Genomic DNA, 19,299 nt, shown 5'->3' on the forward strand with positions numbered 1-19,299 from the left:
CAGTAAGGTAATAAAAACATAAAGAAAAGATTGTTTTCTAACACCTTTTCATTTTCAGTATCATATTATTTACAAGAGATTACTTTTGCCTTATTTTCATCTTAATTTTTTTTATATATATTTATCTGTATCTGGAAATGGATTGCAAAAGTATTTCATTACATACGGAATGTTAAGAATGCCTAGAGGGCCTCCCCCGGGGTGTCTCAGTCCATTAAACATCCCACTTAAGCTTAGGTCATGACCTCTTGGTTTGTGAGTTCAAGTCTCCTGTGGGCTCTGTGCTCACCTCTCAGAGCCTGGACCCTGCTTCTGATTCTGTGTCTCCCTCTCTCTCTGCCCCTTCCCTGCTCATGCTCTGTCTCTCTCTCCTTCAAAAATAAATAAACATTATTTTTTTTTAAAGAATGCCTAGAAACATCAGAAAATTAAACTTTTCTTTTTGTGACAAAATTATCAATACTTAGATAAAAAGCTGGTTATCATTCAAAATTGAAATATATATCCCCTTAAAGCACCATTTCAAAGATACTGCTATTTTTATAACAGATCCTTGAGAAGTTAGGACTTGATTTACTAAATAAATTAAAAAGACTGAATAGTTATTTTCAAAAACAATTTGACTTTAAAATTACTAAGAGTTATTGGACATGTGTGTAAGTCTGATTTTTAATGGAAATCTTTCCATTTTTAATAATATGTCTAATGGACATCAATATTAAAAAGGAAACAAGTATCCTTTCAAAGAGTACAACTTTAAAAGTTGTAATCATTTTAATATGTTGAATTTGCATTTATTTTAACTCATGGGCTACATAAATTCCATCATCTCTCATGAACTATACCAAAGAAGTAACAAAACTTTTTGTTTTCTCTTTCCACATATAAGGTCTATTCTAGTAGATCAAAAATTTTTACATGTTTAATGTTTAAAACATTAAACATAACATTAAACATCAAAACATTACATCAAACAAAAACATTAAAACAATAAATCCTTTATTATGTTACCAGTTGCCAAGACTCTACTCTATTTGGCTAAAACTGACCTGGCTTTAAAGTTGCATTTTGTTCTAGAGAAGAAGAAAAGTATCTTTTGGAATTGTAACAAACTCGTCTAAGAGGAGGAAACATTTAGGTTAAGCAGACACAAATAACAAATAAATGTTTTATAAAGAAATACTGGTACTTACAAAGTACAGCTTTGGAGGGATCCAGTTATTTTTTTATAAAATGTTTTATGAGAAAAATTTGCTGGCATGAGAGGTTTTAATCAGAATGCCATAATAAGAAAGCTACTAATAGATCATGTTCACACATATTCACAGCCCACGTCATCCTTAACTTCCTCTCTGTTCCTTTATAGATCAAAATACTGGGTAAAAACTACTTTCTTGATACGATGATAAAAGTTATGAGAGAACAAATGACAGATTCTAATCAACAAATGGCTCCTTTACTCTTTCCTGCTTTGTGGATGCCACCCCTTGATCCCCAGCATAAACACTTACTCCTGCTGGAGGGTCAAATCAGATCAACCCTAACTATACTGTTAGATGTGTAGGGGTGGAAAAAACTTCCCTTACACATAGGTCAATAGGAAAAAGTAAATGTCTCAGAAAAAAAGTCTTTCCAATAATCAGTGGTGGGAAGTCAGAACCAAATGACAAGAGAGAAAAATTCTAGAGACACAAGTTTCTTATGAAATATATTTAATACCTATTAAAATGTATTTATATTTCATAATCCATGAAAAACTCCCATTTCTTTCCCTTCTTCTTTCCCTTTTTCTTGACATTCTTCCACTTGCTTAAGATAGTCCCTCTCTCTTTGTCTCTGTCTCCCTCTGCCCCTCCCCCACTCGTGTGTGTGTGTGTGTGTGTGTGTGTGTGTGTGCGCGCTCTCTCTCAAAAATAAAAATAAACAAAAAAGAGTTATCTTCCAATTCCCTCCCAGGCTTATCGAGGATATTACACACATCATTTTACAGAATTTTGATGATGTGTTGTCTTAATGCAGGACATAGCTCTGACTGAGCATCTCTCTTAGAGTTACAGGGCTTTTGGCCTTGTAAACCACTCCATTCCCCTAACTCTTCAGGCCTAGGACTGATAGAGCCTTCCTGTTTTTGCTAGCCCTGGGATGTCTCACCATACCTCTGCATCTTGATATGCCAGGGACCCTTACATACTCAACAAGCTCCAAACTGAGCTCATTATCATCTCTCCAAACCTGTTCTTATTCTTAATGCCATTCATTTACTCAGGTCACACAGACTTTAGCAATCATGCTCAACCCTAACACTTAATTGCTAGTCTTAAAATAATGGAAACAGTCTAAACCTGGATATGAGACACCTGGCTTCTAATTCCAATTACAGTTGACCCTTGAACAACATTTGAATCACACTGGTTCACTTACAAATGGAAGGAATTTTTAAATAAATAGAGTATAAATATACAGTAGTATAAATACAGTAGTATAAATATATTTTCTCTCTTATGATTTTCTTAATAACCTTTTTTCTAGTTTCCTTTAAGAATACAGTATATAATACATATAAAATATGTATTATCGGCTATTTATGTATCAATAAGGATTCCAGTCAACAGTAGGTTATTAATACTTAAGTTTTCTAGTAGTCAAAAGTATACATGGATTTGTGACTGCTTGGAGCGGGCGAGCAGTGCCTTAGATCTCCACATTATTTGAAGGTCAATTGTATATCACTGTTATAGCTGTGTTCTCCTAGGCAATTTACTTGATTTCTCTGATCAGCTCTAAATTCTAAAATGATGTGAAATCATATGCACTGCTTGGAGTTGTTTTGAGGGTTAAATGGAATTGTTCAAAAGAAAAGTAGCATAATTTTTCCTCATGAGCAGTAGCCTCCTATAATTGTCTCATCTCCAGACCCCCATCTCCACCCCTCAGCTATCCATTCTTTCTATGGCTGATGCAATAAATCTAATGTGAATCTGATCATACTCCTTCTTTGCTCAATTGCTTTAGCAGGCTCATGTAGTCTGTGAGGTGGCATAAAATCTTTAGCTGTGTGTACAAAACCCTTCAGGATATGAACCAAATTCTATACTAAGAAATTATATAGAGTTTCACATATACTGACTAATGCCACTAATGCATTATTATCTTCTAAAGATACCAATTAAAAACTACCATAATATTTAATGATTTATTATACATATAAGAGAAATTTCCTGATAAAAATTATAACTATAATAGCAATTAATGGTTGAGTACCTAACTGTGCTAAAAAATGTGCTAAGTTGTTATACACATTATTTCATTTAGTTGTGTTAAGTTTCTAAGTTAAATAACTAGTGAAAGTAGTTTGGTTTATATATTTTATCAAAATTAATACCTAAAGGTCAATTCCATCAAAAATTGCTGAAAGATATAAGTTTATTTCACCACAAAACAAAGAAAAATATTATATTGGCCTAAAGTTCAATAAAATTCATTGTGTCATAGAGTTAATGGAATAAGAACTGGGGCCAAATTTCTATTTTATTATTTTATGCTCTTTGCTTCTTAGGATATATCTCACTGAAGAGCTAAGGTGATAAAGTTCTTGGTTTAATAGAATTGTAAATAAAACATTACTAGCTCCTGTAGAACATTGTCCTCGGATTCATCCTATGGTAAGAAATAATCTTATAATAAGTTTCCTATAATGCTTCATTCTCCTCTATACAAATCCTACCAACCCACTCTTTATGGCCCAATGCAAGTCTTGTGATTTCATTGTATAGCCTTGTCTCACTCATATCTCATTTTCATCCTAACTTTTACAGCTTTTATGGTCTGTACAACTTACTTCTGTACATCAGTAAATAATGCATCGTGGTACTATTCATTGCATAGGGGCATGCCTGGTTGTCCCAAGTAGATATCTCTATCCAGACCACAAGCATACTGTAAACATCTCTGGTAGCTATTTAACCTCCATACAAAGCCATTAAGTCCTCCCTCTGCTCTTAAGGTAGTTAATTACCAACCCATCAGCCTGAAAACAATAAGCTTAAAATCTTTGGGTAGAAGTAAAAAGGGACTTAAAGAGACCATTTAGGGGCACCTGGGTGACTCAGTCAGTTAAGTATGTGACTTCAGCTCAGGTCATGATCTCATGATTCATGGGTTCAAGCCCCACATCAGGCTCTGTGCTGACAGCTCAGACCCTGGAGCCTGCTTAAGATCTTGTGTTTCCCTCTCTCTCTCTCTCTCTCTGCCCCTCCCCTGCTCACACACTCTCTCTCTCAAAAATAAATAAACATCAAACAAACATTTTAAAGAAAGAGACCATTTAGGTTCTGTCCCCACACATTACAGGTGAAGAAATGGAGATCCTAAAAAGTCAGTTGATTTGTCAAAGGTCATATAACTGATTAGTGTCAAAGCTGGGATTAGAAGCTGAGTCCTTGGCCTTCTCTCTAGAGTTCTTTTGCCCACATATGGATGATGGCATTTATTATATTATTTACAATTGCCATACTAAGTACCAATTGTATATTTATTCAAGAAGATGATAGGGTATACAGTATTTATTTACCTTATTATATTTGCCTTTATTTACGTAAGTTATATGTTTATAATGGAATATTAAAAGTAACTTAAGCATAAGATATATAGTTAATAAAGGATCACATAACTTCTTTCCACATATTTGCCACAATAGACAAGTTGTGACAATTTTACACTAAATGTTGAATAATTACATGTGAGTAGAAATCTTCTATTCTTTAGAGAACAATGACAACAAAAAACATGATGTTGTGGGGGATGTCCATGTTGAGTAGGGGGAAAGAAAAAAATCTTTTTGCATTGTTGATTAAAAAATAATAGGATCATATCTGGTAACTGTGCTTCTACTACAATTTTATGAAGCAATTTTTTTTTTTTTTTTTTTTTTTTTTTTTTGGTGATGGGGTGAGGTTGGAAAATGTTGCCTGAAGCTGTTTGTTTAATCACTGAGGATTCTGTCTGAGAGGAGTCAGGGGCTAATTCCTCCTGAGAAATACAGTTCTGATGAACATTTGATGATAAAGTGGCTAAACATAAGAATAACCTAATGTTAATATAACAGTTGCCATTTCTTTGGGGGAGGAACTCAGTAGATAAGCTCTCTTAATGAGGTAAGTGGTAGCTTTAGTGGCTCTTTGAACCTGCAGGGTTTTGAGCCCCAGGAGAGCTCCCAGTGGATATGGGAATTCTGTCACAAAATGTAATACTGTTTTGGAAAGAATGTGAGAATTAATATTATATTTAAGTTAGTCCCTTTTAAGTTATATCCATAATTAAATGCCAATTGACAATGTCAGAAATGATTACATCATGTGATTGTTATATGAGATTTGTTTAATGCTATTGTAGCCAACTTTCCATGGCCAGACATATCCTAAAAAATATAGGAGGAGTCAAAGGAAACAACTGATTTAACATACAATCAGTCCTCACATCCAAATATTTAAAGCAATAAAAACTTCATTATGATGTGCAAAGCATGTGATGTGGGGAGAGGAGCGAAGTTAAAGGACGGCAAGATACATCTTCAAGGCATGAGACAAATAGCTTGAGAAGCACACCAAGATTTCCAAGAAGGAAGTGTGTGCTGTGAGAAACTGATTTTCCTTGTTTTCAGTGCCATGAAAACACAACGGAAGCTTTTAAGGGCCTCACAGACATGAGAGCAGTTTCACTCACAGCAAGGTCCATGATTTTTTAAAATCTGTTAAAATTCTAAACTGTTGCCAATGTCCTGTGAACAAACTTAATAATCCAGTGTATAGATAAGCTCTACTTTCTTAAAACAAAAAAATGCAAAATATGTTTAAGCTCCCACATTTTACCTGTTCTATCTGTCAAATCAAATAGCATACGTTAGTGCCACATGCAATTTCCTTTTTACGTAATGCCATTTTCTTGCAACTTGGTCCTAAGGAAGTTTCAGACTAAAATAGTGCATCAAGGACTGTGCATAATCAACCTCACTAAAAACAGCTTGATTAATACTAAATATGTCCTAGTTCCTAATCAATTATGTTAATGAAGTTGCAGGCACATCTGCAAGCCTTGACAAAGCCCATGATCTCAGCATCGCCTGATAGCATGGACTCCTTGGGAACCTGTTCAGGGCCAGTGTCCTCAGCATAAAGACTCTTTCTCTGGGAGTAAAAGGAGATACTAGCAAAAGCCCTGTAATCCTGCATCATTATGTTATTCACTTAAACACCATATTGGGTTCCAGGATAAAATGTCAAATTAAATAGCTCTTTAATAGAACAATAGAAGCCTAAGTGTCCCACTTTACAAATGACACATCCTTTTCCAAGTGACAGACTGATAGGCAAAACATTTTCTACTTGGTGTTTTATGAACCTCTTGTAGGAGATAAACTGGAGCCAAACACTTGAATAATCTATCAAAATCTGTCTCAAATTGGGGAATTGGAGTTCCTTGATTTATGTCCATATCCCAACAACAACAACAACAACAACAACAACAGAATTAGAATCCAATGAAACTTAAGGTGGCACTATTATTTATAGGCTATCCCTTGTCCTGTGAACATTGGGGCAGTGACAGAGTCACTCGTCAGTTTTTTGTCAAATTATCTCCAGTAACACAAGCTCTTATAGTCCAAATGTCAAACAAAATGTGACTCTGACCTCTCTCTGTCTCTATCTCTGTCTCTCTCTCTCTCGAGTTCTAAGCATTTTTTTTCTAAATAATCTGCTTACTAGCTAGGTAAATGATATACAGTAATTGCTAGTGATGAGTTTACTCAGTTTTGGTTTTATTATTTTCAGTATAACTCAGTTACATTTGAGTCCAGTTAAGACATTTTTAAAAATATTTAACTCCTATCAATATCAAGCATATGCAAAAGATGATACAAGTTGGGAATTTATACTGGTGAGAAACCACATATGATAGAAATGCAAAGGCAAATCATCAACTACGCAAAAAGAAATAGTTAAACAACTCTAATTGTATAAGGTAAACATTTAAGTGGCTAATTTACTAATAACGAGGTTCAGAGGTTACCAAGTGCTAAGGACTGAATTGTGTCTCCTCCAAATACACACATGAAGCCCTAACCCCCATATGACTGTACTGGATGGAGATGGGCCTTTAGGAGGTAATTAAGCTTAAATGAGGTTGTAAGAGAGGAGCCATGATCCCATAGAACTGTGTCCCAAGGACAGGAAGAGCCACTTGAGCTCTCTCTTCACCATGTGAAGATAGCAAGGAGTAGATGTCTACAAGCCAGGACATGGGCTTTTTCCAGAAACCTGACCATCATGGCACTCTGATCTCAGACTTCCATCCTAAAGAACTATGAGAAGTTTCCGTTGCTTAAGCTACCTGATCTGTTGTGTTTTGTCTGGCAGCTCTTGCAAACCAAGACATCCAGTGCTGATCAGGAATTTAAGGAATTATAATATCGAGAGGAATTGTCTTCACATAATGGTCACACACAGAAATGACATCAAGAGCCGAGTGAGTGAATGGGTGAAACAGAGGTGCGGCAGTTGATGGAAACATTGGGAAACTCCCCATATTCAAGATGACCACACTTAAAAATCAGTACGTAGAAAACTTGTGTGGACCCAATAAAATGTGTGTGCAGCAGTTTTGGATGGGAGACAAAGGTTTCAAACCTGGGACTAGTCCTGGACTGTTCTCTAAAAATTCAGGAAGCATTGTTGATTTGGAGTCTTGGAGTAAGATTTTACATGTACTTTACATTAAATTGTGATCTCTAATGACCAAAAAAATTCTTTTTTTTTTTTAGATGGGTATTGATATACCACTGATTAACAGATGATACAGGATTTTATTTAAAGCTTAAAGCTACTAGTTCATTCCATTTGTGTAGCTGGCCAAATCAAAATATTTTACACACTGTACACTAGGTTATTATAATTTGCAAGTATAATGTAACCTTTCCCCCCATTCCCACTGGCATTTCTCTTGCTCTCTTGCAAGCCTTTCTAGAATGCTTAGGTACTTGACTTGAAAACTATTGTTCTTTCCCAGATAAGTAGCAGTCAAAATTTCTCCATGGGTGACATTTTAGTCATTCTGAAGGACATTTGGCCAATTACAGGTCATTTAGGTGACTAGTACTAAATTAAAAGCATTTTTAGAAATATTTAATTGCTCTCCACTCCCTTCTAAATCACCTAGGGATTTGCTACTGAGATGGAGTCCTAGACCAGAAGCATCAGCAAACATTGGGAGCTTGGTAAAAATGCAGAATCTCAGGCCCCACACTAGACTTACCAAATTTGAATCTACAGTTTCACAAGAGCCCTAGGAGATTTGTGCACACACTAAATTTTAAGAAGCATTGCTAGGTTTCTCTATACTAAGATCAGAACATGATGTTTCTATCACAGAACTTCATGAAATCTAAAGCACAACACTTTATGCCTTCATCCTCCAAAACTTGTTGAGGCCTCAGAAGACATGAAGGTAGGAGCCTCAAATGCTGATGTCTTCATAGCAGTATATGAGAAAGATCCTTGGGCATGGAACTAGAAATTCTGGGTTGGAAACCCAGATCTGCTATTTACTAACTTAGCATAAATAAATAAATTTCAAACCTACATTTGTTAATCCTTAATAATGTGTACTTTACAAGGTTTTGAAATATCAAATGTAAAATTCATATAAATACAGAAAACATAATATTCTAAATAAATATGAGTTACAGAGAGCATAACTGCAGGTGTGACTTGGTCAGGATCTGGACAGAAGGTGAGTAGAACATGCTGATGTCAGAACACAACCAAAGGAAAACATCACCTGCCCAGCTACCCAAATCCTTCCCTGGCTATTAGCTGTGTGAAATATAAATGTATAGCCAAAAGGATCATTTGGTCTGTAGTCAATTGGATAATGTATCTCTCACCAAGGCATTCAGATTAAATTAAATTAATTAATTTCATTTAATTAAAATAAAATAGAAAAGACTATTTGAAACAGGCTACCAGGTTTAGGTGTTTGGTGTAAAACAGTTTGTTGCATCTGTAAGGTTTTTTTACACATGGACGTAAACCAAAGGTTCTCAAAATTTAGTGTGTATAAGATCCAACTGAGGAGCTTGATAAAAATAGAGATTTCTTTCCTCTCTGAATTGCCAGAGAATCTGATATGTTAGGTCTAAGATATGGTGGGAATATGAATTTTTAAGAAGCTTCACAGTTGATTTTGGTGCTGACAATCTGCAAACTATTCTTTGTGAAAAGTTGTCTTAAATCAATAAAATGCAGTCAAAGGAGAATTCCCGAGTTTATCAATATCAAACACAGTAATAATAATTGAAATATTTGTAGCTCTATTCTGTCTTTACAAGACCTCACTGTGACAGGTAATATGAGTATCAGTATTTTACCAATAAACAGGCTAAAAGTTTAGTTATTGCATTTGTTCCTCCAGGTAGAAAATGGCAAAATCAGAATTTGGATACAGATCTGTGTGATTCTAGAGCACAGGCTGTAAATCACCATTTTCAGAGACACAGAATTCCCACAATCCCTCTAGGTAACAAGAAATGTTCAATAAGACCTGGTCCCCTTTGTAAGACGGGTTTGGATACATGAAATGAACTGAACTTTTCAGACATTTCCTCCTCATTATGGAGCTTCATCTGGGGATGGGGTTTGGGGGATAGAAGATAAGTCAGGCATAGAGGAAAGGACAGCTTACATGAGTATATAATTCCAGATAACAGCCATATAATATTTTCTGGAGTTCCATGTGCCAATTTAGCATGGTCTGCTCAGTAATTCTACCTGGAAGCCCATGCGAAACTGTCATGTACCAGTCTGTCCTAAACCCATGACATCCTGCTTCTCCTCACCAGGCCTGTTTTATTTCAGTGGTTTCCCATCTTAGTTAACTGCACCTCTGTCCACCTCGATATCTAATTCAGAAAGCCGGAGTCATTTTAATTACTTGTTGCATCTCCGCATGCATAGTAATCAGATACTTTAACCAATTGATTCCCTTTCCAGGTACTTTTCCGATCTACCTGCTCTCTCCAACCGTTACACCACTGCTAAGTTCTTGCGTTACAACTTAGTTGGACTATTCTCTTCTCAAGTGTCTGCAATCACTCTCATACCACCTGTCTAGACCAGCAGGATGGCAGTCAAATTGTCCTTTTAAAATGAACATATCTATCTCATCTACGGGAAATTCCTTATCGTCTATAGAAAAAAATTACTTAGCTGAGGTGAAAATATTTTGCTTGTATATGCACAAAATATCTCTGGAAGGAGCTAACATTGGTTGCCTAGAAGGAGAACTGTGTAGTTAGTGCATAGGGCCAGGAGGGAAACTTTCCACTACTTTAAATCATTTTCATAATTGTTAAAATTTGAACCATGTAAACATGTCAAAAATTTTAAAAGGAAATAAAAATTCCTTAGCTGGGTGAAATAGCATGATATCAGAGATCTGCAAAAGTAATAAAAATACAAGCAGTAAAAAAACAAAAAAAGGAAGAAAAAAAGGAAAGAAAAGAAAGGTTGGATAAGTAAGAATAGAAAATGTTGATAAATGTATCTGCAGGCTGAGTATATTGCAGATTTATTTTACTGTTCAATGCTTTATAATAAAAATTTAAAGATAAATATAAATCCCAAGCTTAGCCTACAAGGCACTTCGTGATCTGTCCTTTGCATGCCTTTCATCTGTCCCAGACCCTCTTCATACTGCCTTCTTTCTCTCCAAGATGAAGTACTTAGGCGTATCTGAACAAAACCTCTTTCTTTCTCATCTCCATGTTTTTGCATATGCCAATTCTTTTGTTGGTAATGTTCTTGCCTTCCTTGTGTATTCTTCCATATTCTTGGGATTTAAGCTCCACAGCCACTTCTGCAGAGAAGCCTTTCCTGGAATTCTACTCACCTCTTCCAAGCAGAGCTATGCCCTACCTTCTTTAAGCTTCCACAGTACTCAGCACTGGTTTCTATTTTGGTTCTTATCTTATGGTATAATCACCACAACTCTTAGAACCCAGCAACCAAGGTGCCTCCAGTAGGTTCTGTGCTTTACAGGGTTCTATGTGCCCTCCTCTGGCTACATCCTGCCCTAGGTCTAAGGGTCTGTGGGGATGACAGGGTGTGGCCACCTGAAATTTTTTCCTCTCTTACACTTCAGGTCCTAGAACTCTGACCTTTTTTTTCTGCCAGACAGTTCTTTCTCTGGGGTTGCTGAACTCATGGGGTGAGCAAAGTTGACAGGTAGCTGCTGGACAGATGGGTGTGGAACTTGGGTAAGCAGTCTGTGTCCACACACACACACACACACACACACACACACAGAAGGTCCTTTTCAGTGTTTGACAGAGCTAGGAGTGGAAGGGGTGCTATGATGGTCTGAAGGAGACCTCCATCTGTACCCTTGCAAAAAAGTAGTGGTGCACTTGGCTTTAATTCTTTGTGTTTTATATCTGGCTTCTCTTTAATTACTTTTAATTTTACACCTGTAAACTGAGTCTTGGTAGGACAGGAACTATTTTCTATTAATCTTTGAATCTCCAGTACTTTGGGCAATACCTGATGTGATCCTATGGTTGGAATTTAATAAATGATAGTTGAATGAATAAATGAAGACAAATGATTTTGAAAACTTGATTATGATGACACTTGCCTCCCCTAATTTTGCCAATCCCCAAACACCATATTTTGAAGAACTAATTAATAGCAGTAGTATTAGTCATTAATTTTATAAAGTGCTTATAAACTGGCACACACACGTACACACCATTGTATCCTCACACTAATTCTATGAGCTCAGTACTATTTTCAATTCATCTCATGGGTGATAAAACTCATGAAGAGTGAGTTTAAGTAAATAAAAATGTACAAAACTAGTAAGAGGTGAAACTCAGATTTAAACCCAGAAACTCTGTCCTAGAGTCATAAAGACACTAAATTGGTCAAGTTGTGGTAAAACTGCATGAGTTTCATGACATATCCTTGACTATTTGTCTCTGTACTTTCTAGCTTGATTTCCAGAGCATGAAGCTGGTCATTCTTCTGGAAGCTGATGATCACCAGTATAAAATCTTAAGAGGAAAAATTTTGGTTTTCCAAAAGACAGCAAGTTGTAATTTCAGGGAAAAGAAACTGTAGCTTAGATGTACCAACACTACTTAAGAAAATATGGATTTTTTGTTTCTGCTGTTACTATTGTTTTTTGTTTCTCTGCATTCTATTTTATCTATAATAGAGGAGAGCTTTGGAAACATAAAATACTTGCCTTCAGGGGTAGGTGATGCCGGAGTGGGTCTGGAAGCTCGTTCTGTTGGTAATGGAGGTGGTACGGCTGGGCTTTGTCCTGTGCACACAATGCAGGAGTAGGTATTGAAAAAAAAGTATTAACAAATTTAATATCCTCAACTAAAATAGCTAGATCCTTCCCCAACATGCATAATTCATAATCTGAAGTATAAATTCATATTATTATGCAATAAGAAAATTGTTATTAGGTGAGATCTTTAAGTGGATACATACACAGGTTCCGTTATCTTCAGAGCTATTTCTGAATATATTACTTTTCATAGATGTATATACAATGTTAAATATATCTACTGGACTTCATTAATGGAAAATCTACATGCAATCAAATAAAGCAATTTATTTTCAATATGCACTTTAAATTATGGAAACTAAAATCACAGAAGCTGAGAGGAATCCTAATATAGAGAAAAATCACCATTTTTTTTTCATTTAACTTAAAATTCTCAAATGATATAATAGGGCAATAAAAGAAGGTTAAAATTCATGGGCCTTTTGATATTGAACAGGTACATTTTCTCCTGCTGAAGTAAATGACCTGCAGTTAAGTAAATAATGGGCCAAAGGGAAAATATATTCAGTTTTATAGAGCCTTGAAAGGCTCCCTCAAGTCTCTGGGCTTATTATGAACTGTATAAAAACCCACAATCGTTTCTGAGTGCTTCCTTATCCCAAGTGATTTCTTTAATTAACCAAAACCATCCAGGCCATGAACTGTAAACATTAACTAACATATGATCCCGTATGAAATGTCTGCAAAATGTTTTATCATTAATTTTCATTCCACAAATTTCTGCTGTGTGTTTCTTTTAAATCCAGGAATTGGTGTGGGCATAGGCACCTTGTGAAATCTCACTGACAACTAGATATTATCAAATGTCAGCAGACCTGCCTGCTTACTGGAAGTTTTCCTTTTTTTTAATAATTTGTCAAAATTAGTTTGGTCTGGTGAATTGTGGATTAGCAAGCAGAGCAACTGGAGAGGCACACACACCACCTTCTGTGGTGGTGAGAAGGGAGGAATCCTGGACCCTCTTGCCAAATAGCGGTTAGTCTCCATTCATTATAGGATTCCCTTATAGTGGTTAGACCATCTAGGTTGATTCTTGAGCATATTCTAGCATGCATAAAAGCACATTGTTTCACGACACTCCAGTCATATACCTAGAAAAGTATCGATGCATATTATCATTATTTTTTTTTCCTAATGAGAGCAAAGATCTGATAGAAACAGTTGGCAACATGAAAGTTCCTCTTTCAGTGTACAAAGAGAAGATGAGGCTGGGCACTCTAAAGAAAGTTTGATCTCCATTATTTTTCCCTACCTAACATTTACATACTGCTTACTCTATGCCTAGAACAATCCCAATCAGTTTTGATACATTAAGTCATTTAATTTTCACAAGATCCTTTGGAGTAGGTGTATTCTCACTTTATGGTTTGAAAACTAAAGTGAACAGGTTTTCAGGCCATTCAGCTCCTAAGAAGTGAGCTGAATTTCCATGTAGGCTCCAGATTTGAGGTCCTCAAAGCCCCTTTTCCACTGCCTAAGGTCAGAAAAGGGTCGTCTTCTATAAGGGAGTCCATGACTGCAGGTGGGAGACTCAGTCTCTACTTACTTCATAAGTCAAAAGGATGTATACTTGTAAATATCCATTCTCAAATCTTTCTAGAGAGCTGTTCTTGAAGAAAATATTTCTAAAATAGGCTGATATTTTGTAGCTTTTAAATCTAGGAAGAATCTAGATTTAGGAAGGAGTCAATTAAATGATTAAAACTTAAAGTACAAGTGGCCATGAATATAAATCAATTGTTTCTAAATACTAAGGCTTTCAGAAATATCTTCATAGAATGGTGCCTATTCAATCTAAGTCACTTCTTTCCAGGTCATACTTTCATGAACAGTGGTGATGTAAAATCTCAATCCTTTATAGTCTTGATAAGCTTTTTAGAAATTTATTTCAAAAATATATGAAATTCTTTCCAAAGGAATTATTCATAATTTATACTCTAAAATCTTTTTAGATTTTCCTGGAAGAACTATAAGGTCATTATTTTATTTTAAAAACATTTTAGTGAGCACTTATTATGCATCAATAATACCAAAAACATTAGGGGCGCCTGGGTGACTCAGATGGTTAGGCATCCAACTTTGGCTCCTGTCATGGTCTCATGGCTTGTGAGTTTGAGCCCCATGTCAGGCTCTGGGCTGACAACTCAGAGTCTGGAGGCTGCTTCAGATTTTGTGTTTCACCCTCTCTCTCTGCCCCTCCTCTGCTTGTGCTCTCTCTCTCTCTCTCTCTCTCTCTCAAAAATAAATAAACATTAAAAAAATAATAATAGTAATACCAAAAACATTAAACCCCAGGCCTGCCTTAAAGAAGTTCCCAATATACTGACTAAAACAGACTTAGATCACTATAATAGATTACTATAATACAGTGTGATGATGGTAAATAATATATACAGAGGGGGTGTTGTAGAAAGATCCCTGGAGTAGATTAACTGTAAACTGCATTGAAAGACCTAAAATTAGTTTGCCAGGTAAAGAAATTAAGAGAAGAGATTCTACACAGAGAGAATCTGGTGAAAAAACAGTTACTGGATGCCAACATATGTAGGACTCCTAAAACAAACAAACTGGTGCCTTCTGCAGCAGAAAGTGCAATATCCAGTTTATGTCAGAAATTCTCTACAACTATAATCAACTATGTCACGCTCCCTAAAATGTCTAACTGCTACATTGTGAGGCAGTGGACACAGTGGGGAAGTAGGACCACACAAACAACAACAACAACAACAACACAAAAAACAAAACAAAACAAAACAAAACAGATGTCTTCCTACCTTCAGAGTGACAGTTATAAATCACCCTGGCAGGGCAATTATCAGCTCAGAACAAGTTTTTGTTGTGCTAGGGAGCACTAAAACAAATCAGATACGTCATAGTAGAGCATGACGCATGACTTTAGTACTGACATAAAGAAAAGTCTTCTTTCGTGTTCCAATAATGTCAGAGAATACTGTTGAAATCTGAGACCATTTTATTTTATTAGTTTTTTTTAAATGTTTGTTTATTTTGAGAGAGAGAAAGTGAGAGTGTGTGTGTCGGGGTGGGGGGGGGGCAGGAGAAAGGGTGGAGGAGGACCAGAGAGAGAGGAAATGGAGACTCCCAAGCAGGATCCACCTTATCAGTGGAGCCCGACTGGGTGGGGGGGCCTCCATCTCACCAGCCATGAGATCATGACCTGAGCCAAAGTGAAGAGTCAGATACTTAACTGACTGAGCCACCCAAAAGCCCCCAAATTTTAAATATGAACAAATACAGGAGTGCCTGGGTGGCTCACTCAGTTAAGCTATCTACTCTTGATTTCAGCTCAGGTCATGATCTCACAGCTGGTGAGATGGTTCCCTGCATTGGACTCTGTGCTGACAGTGTGAAGCCTGCTTGAGATTCTCTCAGTCTCTCTCTCTCAGTCTCTCTCTCTCTCTCTTCACTCCCCTCCACCACTCCTGCTCCCTCTCTCAAAATAAATACATAAACTTTAAAAAATATGAATAAATTTAATATCATATAATAAATGCTGCTAATATAATGTCAAATGAATAGTAGAATTTTATAGCAAAAACAGTGTTGTTTAGTGTAAAGACTATATGCTTAGAGGCAAATGGTCAGCGTTTATATATGTGAGAGTTTCAGCTTCATCATTTACAAACTGGGTAAACTTGAAAATCTCATGAAGTATCCAAGCCTCAGTTTAGGGCCTTTATAAAATGAGGCTAGTTTTTAGGAATGTTATGAGGATTAAGTGTTAAAGCATCTAACACATACTAAATACTCAAAATACCAATTTTTTCAATAATGAATTTACAATTTATGTCCCATCTAATTACACAAGAGAACTTGAAACAGACTTGGAGCTAAGTAAACAAAGACATAACAACAGATAAAATTAGACATGACATAAATAACAGAACTCATTTACAAGAAAGAAGTTTTTACAATTTTATTAGGAATATATTCCTTCAGAATTCCGGAGGATTGTTACTCTCTGAAGGAACAATTTAGGTTGTTGAAATTTATGTTGGAACTCGAAAGGTGCCCTTCATTTTGCAAGCTATTACCTGAAAATCTCTTTGACATTCAAACATAGTGAATTGGCTTTATTTTTGTTCCTTGAGTGATTTGGGCTGGCTTATTTCCATAATACCTGAATGGCATGTTTGTAAGCTGCCAATATTTTATTGTTCTGAGTTTTTTCTCACACAAGTCAATTTGATTGTTTCTGGTTTAGTCAAAATCCACTGGGGATAGTAGACAGTGTGTACTCCTTCTAATGATCTAAGTTACCAATGTTTTCTTTACACTGCTAGGAATGATGAATGGAATTACTCAGAATCTCAAGTCAAGTAGGAGGCTATGAGCTGAATTCAGATCACATGAAGTAAAAAACAGCTCACTATACTAACATTTAATTTGTCTGGTTTCTTTATCAAAGGAGATTCCCTATTTCTACAACATTTCTCTACAACTAAAGGCTATCCCCTAAATCTTGAAACAAATGTTGAGGAGATGTTTTCCTCTAATGCCTGACAGATAGTTAATTCTCCAGGCCTCTACTGCATTCTCCTGAAGGTACTAAGTACATCCAGAAGATCTTTGAAAGGCCTCTGTACTGCCAACAGCAAATGGTAATAGATTCTGGGATGGAGAAGGTGTCATTCCAGTAAATGACCATTGAGTTCAAGTTCATTTACATTTAAAAAATACAATGTATAAAATAATTACAAATTCCTATCCCAATTTGTTCTTTCAATTTCATAAAAATCATTTGTGAATCTATGACTAATGGTGAAGTGGGGAGATCTGAATTTAGTAAGAAAATGGTGGTCAAGTTTGTGAAAGCGATAACATTAATTGTGTATGCTGCACTATTTTTATATGTGCAGAATAACATTTTTAAAATTTGGAATTGAACAAATAGTAACATTAAACAAAAATATGGTTTTATATTTTAGGCTGAGACGTGATTTTGCTAGTGTCTTTTATTTTAAAATGGGGACATCTTGGTCTTCAAGTTTCCTTACTGAGTGTCTTTCTCTTGCCATGTAGTTTGGACAGGGGACCAGAAGGATTTGGGGTGTCAACCATCCCTCCCTTTCCCACCCCATCTGTTAAAATAAAGATCAAAAATTTTAGACCACTCATATAATAATCCCAGATTTGTGAATTTGCCCAAGAAATGAGGACCTCACCAATAAAAGAACTACTTGAAGAAGTTCTGGAGTTCATATGAAATGGGTGAATCAAGGAGGTGTTTACTCCAATACAGGCATCTTTATACCTCCCACTCATGAATTGCTAAATTCTACACAGCTACTTTGCATCCCTTGTACTCAGTCGAGTGGATGGGGCACTCAGTAAACAGACAATTATCACTTAACTTAGGTCTCAGTGGTTTCAAGATAAAATGGAAACCATAATCTCTGCTCCAGCTGGTTGTTGTGAGTGTTCATGGGCAAATGAAATCACTGAGGGACCACAGTGAAGATAGAGAAATACGTTGTTGTTACGGAGTTTATGTTAGAGATGGAGGGAGACAGGCAATAATTTAATAATTTAAGACAGGCAAGACATATAATTTCAGATCTCAGAAATGTAGGGACATTCAAATAGAGTGATGAGGCAGATAACATTTAGAGGGAAGAGACTATGCTAAAATGGACAGAAAGGGAAGAGGAGGGCCACCATTAAGCACGATTCCACTAGCCTATGAAGCTTTGTGCAAATTCGAAAAATGTGTCTTCTGAGTATATGCAGGCCACGGTGGTAAGTTTTGGTCAGGAAAACCTGCTTAGTGCAAAATTAAGAGGTAGCTCTCTCCTGGCCAGTTGCAGCTCCAGTCCAGGGCATGCTGTCTTGGGGTGGGGGAATCAGAGTTGGAGGCCTTTGTTACACAACTGCACGAATGCATAACATAGGAAGTGGCCCTTTCTCCAAGGAGAACACATCTGAGCTCTGACTTGAATACAAAGGAGCAAACCTTAGGAAGATGTCTGATAAGAGGATTCTTGACAGAGAATAGCAGTACAAAAAGCCTAAGCTAGTGACCAGCCTGGCTTGTTTAAAGGTCATCGGTGATGGAAAACAGAGACAAGCTCATAGCAGACCATTCTAGCCTATTCCGGTGAGTATGGATTTGTCCTAAGGACAATGGTAAGATTTTGTAGGGTTTTAGTACAGCATGTAGGTTTTTTAAAGATCACTGGCTGGTGTGTGAACCAAAACAATGTTTGTAGAGAAAAGGATATGAGGGACAGCAAGAGATCAGGTGGAGACTATTGAAATGATAGAAAGTAAGAAAGTGACATGGCTTGGACTAGGTGGTTTGAGGTAGAGATTCAATCATTCATGCAACAAGTATTTATTGAATGCCTACTGAGTACCAGGCACTTCCGTAGGATATGGAGTTATAGCAGTGAACAATACAGACAAAATCACCTATTTCATGGAGCTGAGATTCCAGTGGGCAGAGACAAAAAACAGTCACTAAACAAGTAAAATGGAAATAAGTATCTTATTAAAAATGTATCAAGAAAAAGTAATAAGAAATGCTATTCAGAATAATGGGTGGCATTTTTAAATATATGATAAATGAAAAACATAGGAATTGGAGGTAAGTGGATGGATTCAGAGTACATTTTGACATAAACCCAATAGGACTATTAAATGAATTTAATGTAAGAAGTGAGGGAAAGAAATCATTTGACTTGAGCTTCTGGGAACAACTGAGAACACTCAGATAAGGGCAAGGAATTTTCCATTTACCCAGCCAGGTGCTGTTTATGAACTAACTGCTTAGTCATTGTTGTCACTTGGATTATGTAGTTTTTAATTTTGCCAGAGGTCTTATATAGAGGACACTGAAGTAGAAGCCATAGTTAGTTTATATTAGATTATTCC

The 19,299-nt window shown here is 36.2% G+C and overlaps 1 protein-coding gene across 1 annotated transcript in view; it reads right to left on the reverse strand.

The window, feature by feature from the left end:
* Positions 1 to 19,299, reverse strand: part of TRDN (triadin) — a 398,565-nt gene that overhangs the window by 231,113 nt on the left and 148,153 nt on the right. Inside the window, 1 exon segment of the mRNA XM_030316258.1 lies at positions 12,298 to 12,375. Within this exon segment, the coding sequence (XP_030172118.1) occupies positions 12,298 to 12,375 (78 nt within the window).

This window comes from Lynx canadensis, chromosome B2 (genome assembly GCF_007474595.2).
Source record: "Lynx canadensis isolate LIC74 chromosome B2, mLynCan4.pri.v2, whole genome shotgun sequence".
Lineage (NCBI taxonomy): Eukaryota > Metazoa > Chordata > Mammalia > Carnivora > Felidae > Lynx > Lynx canadensis.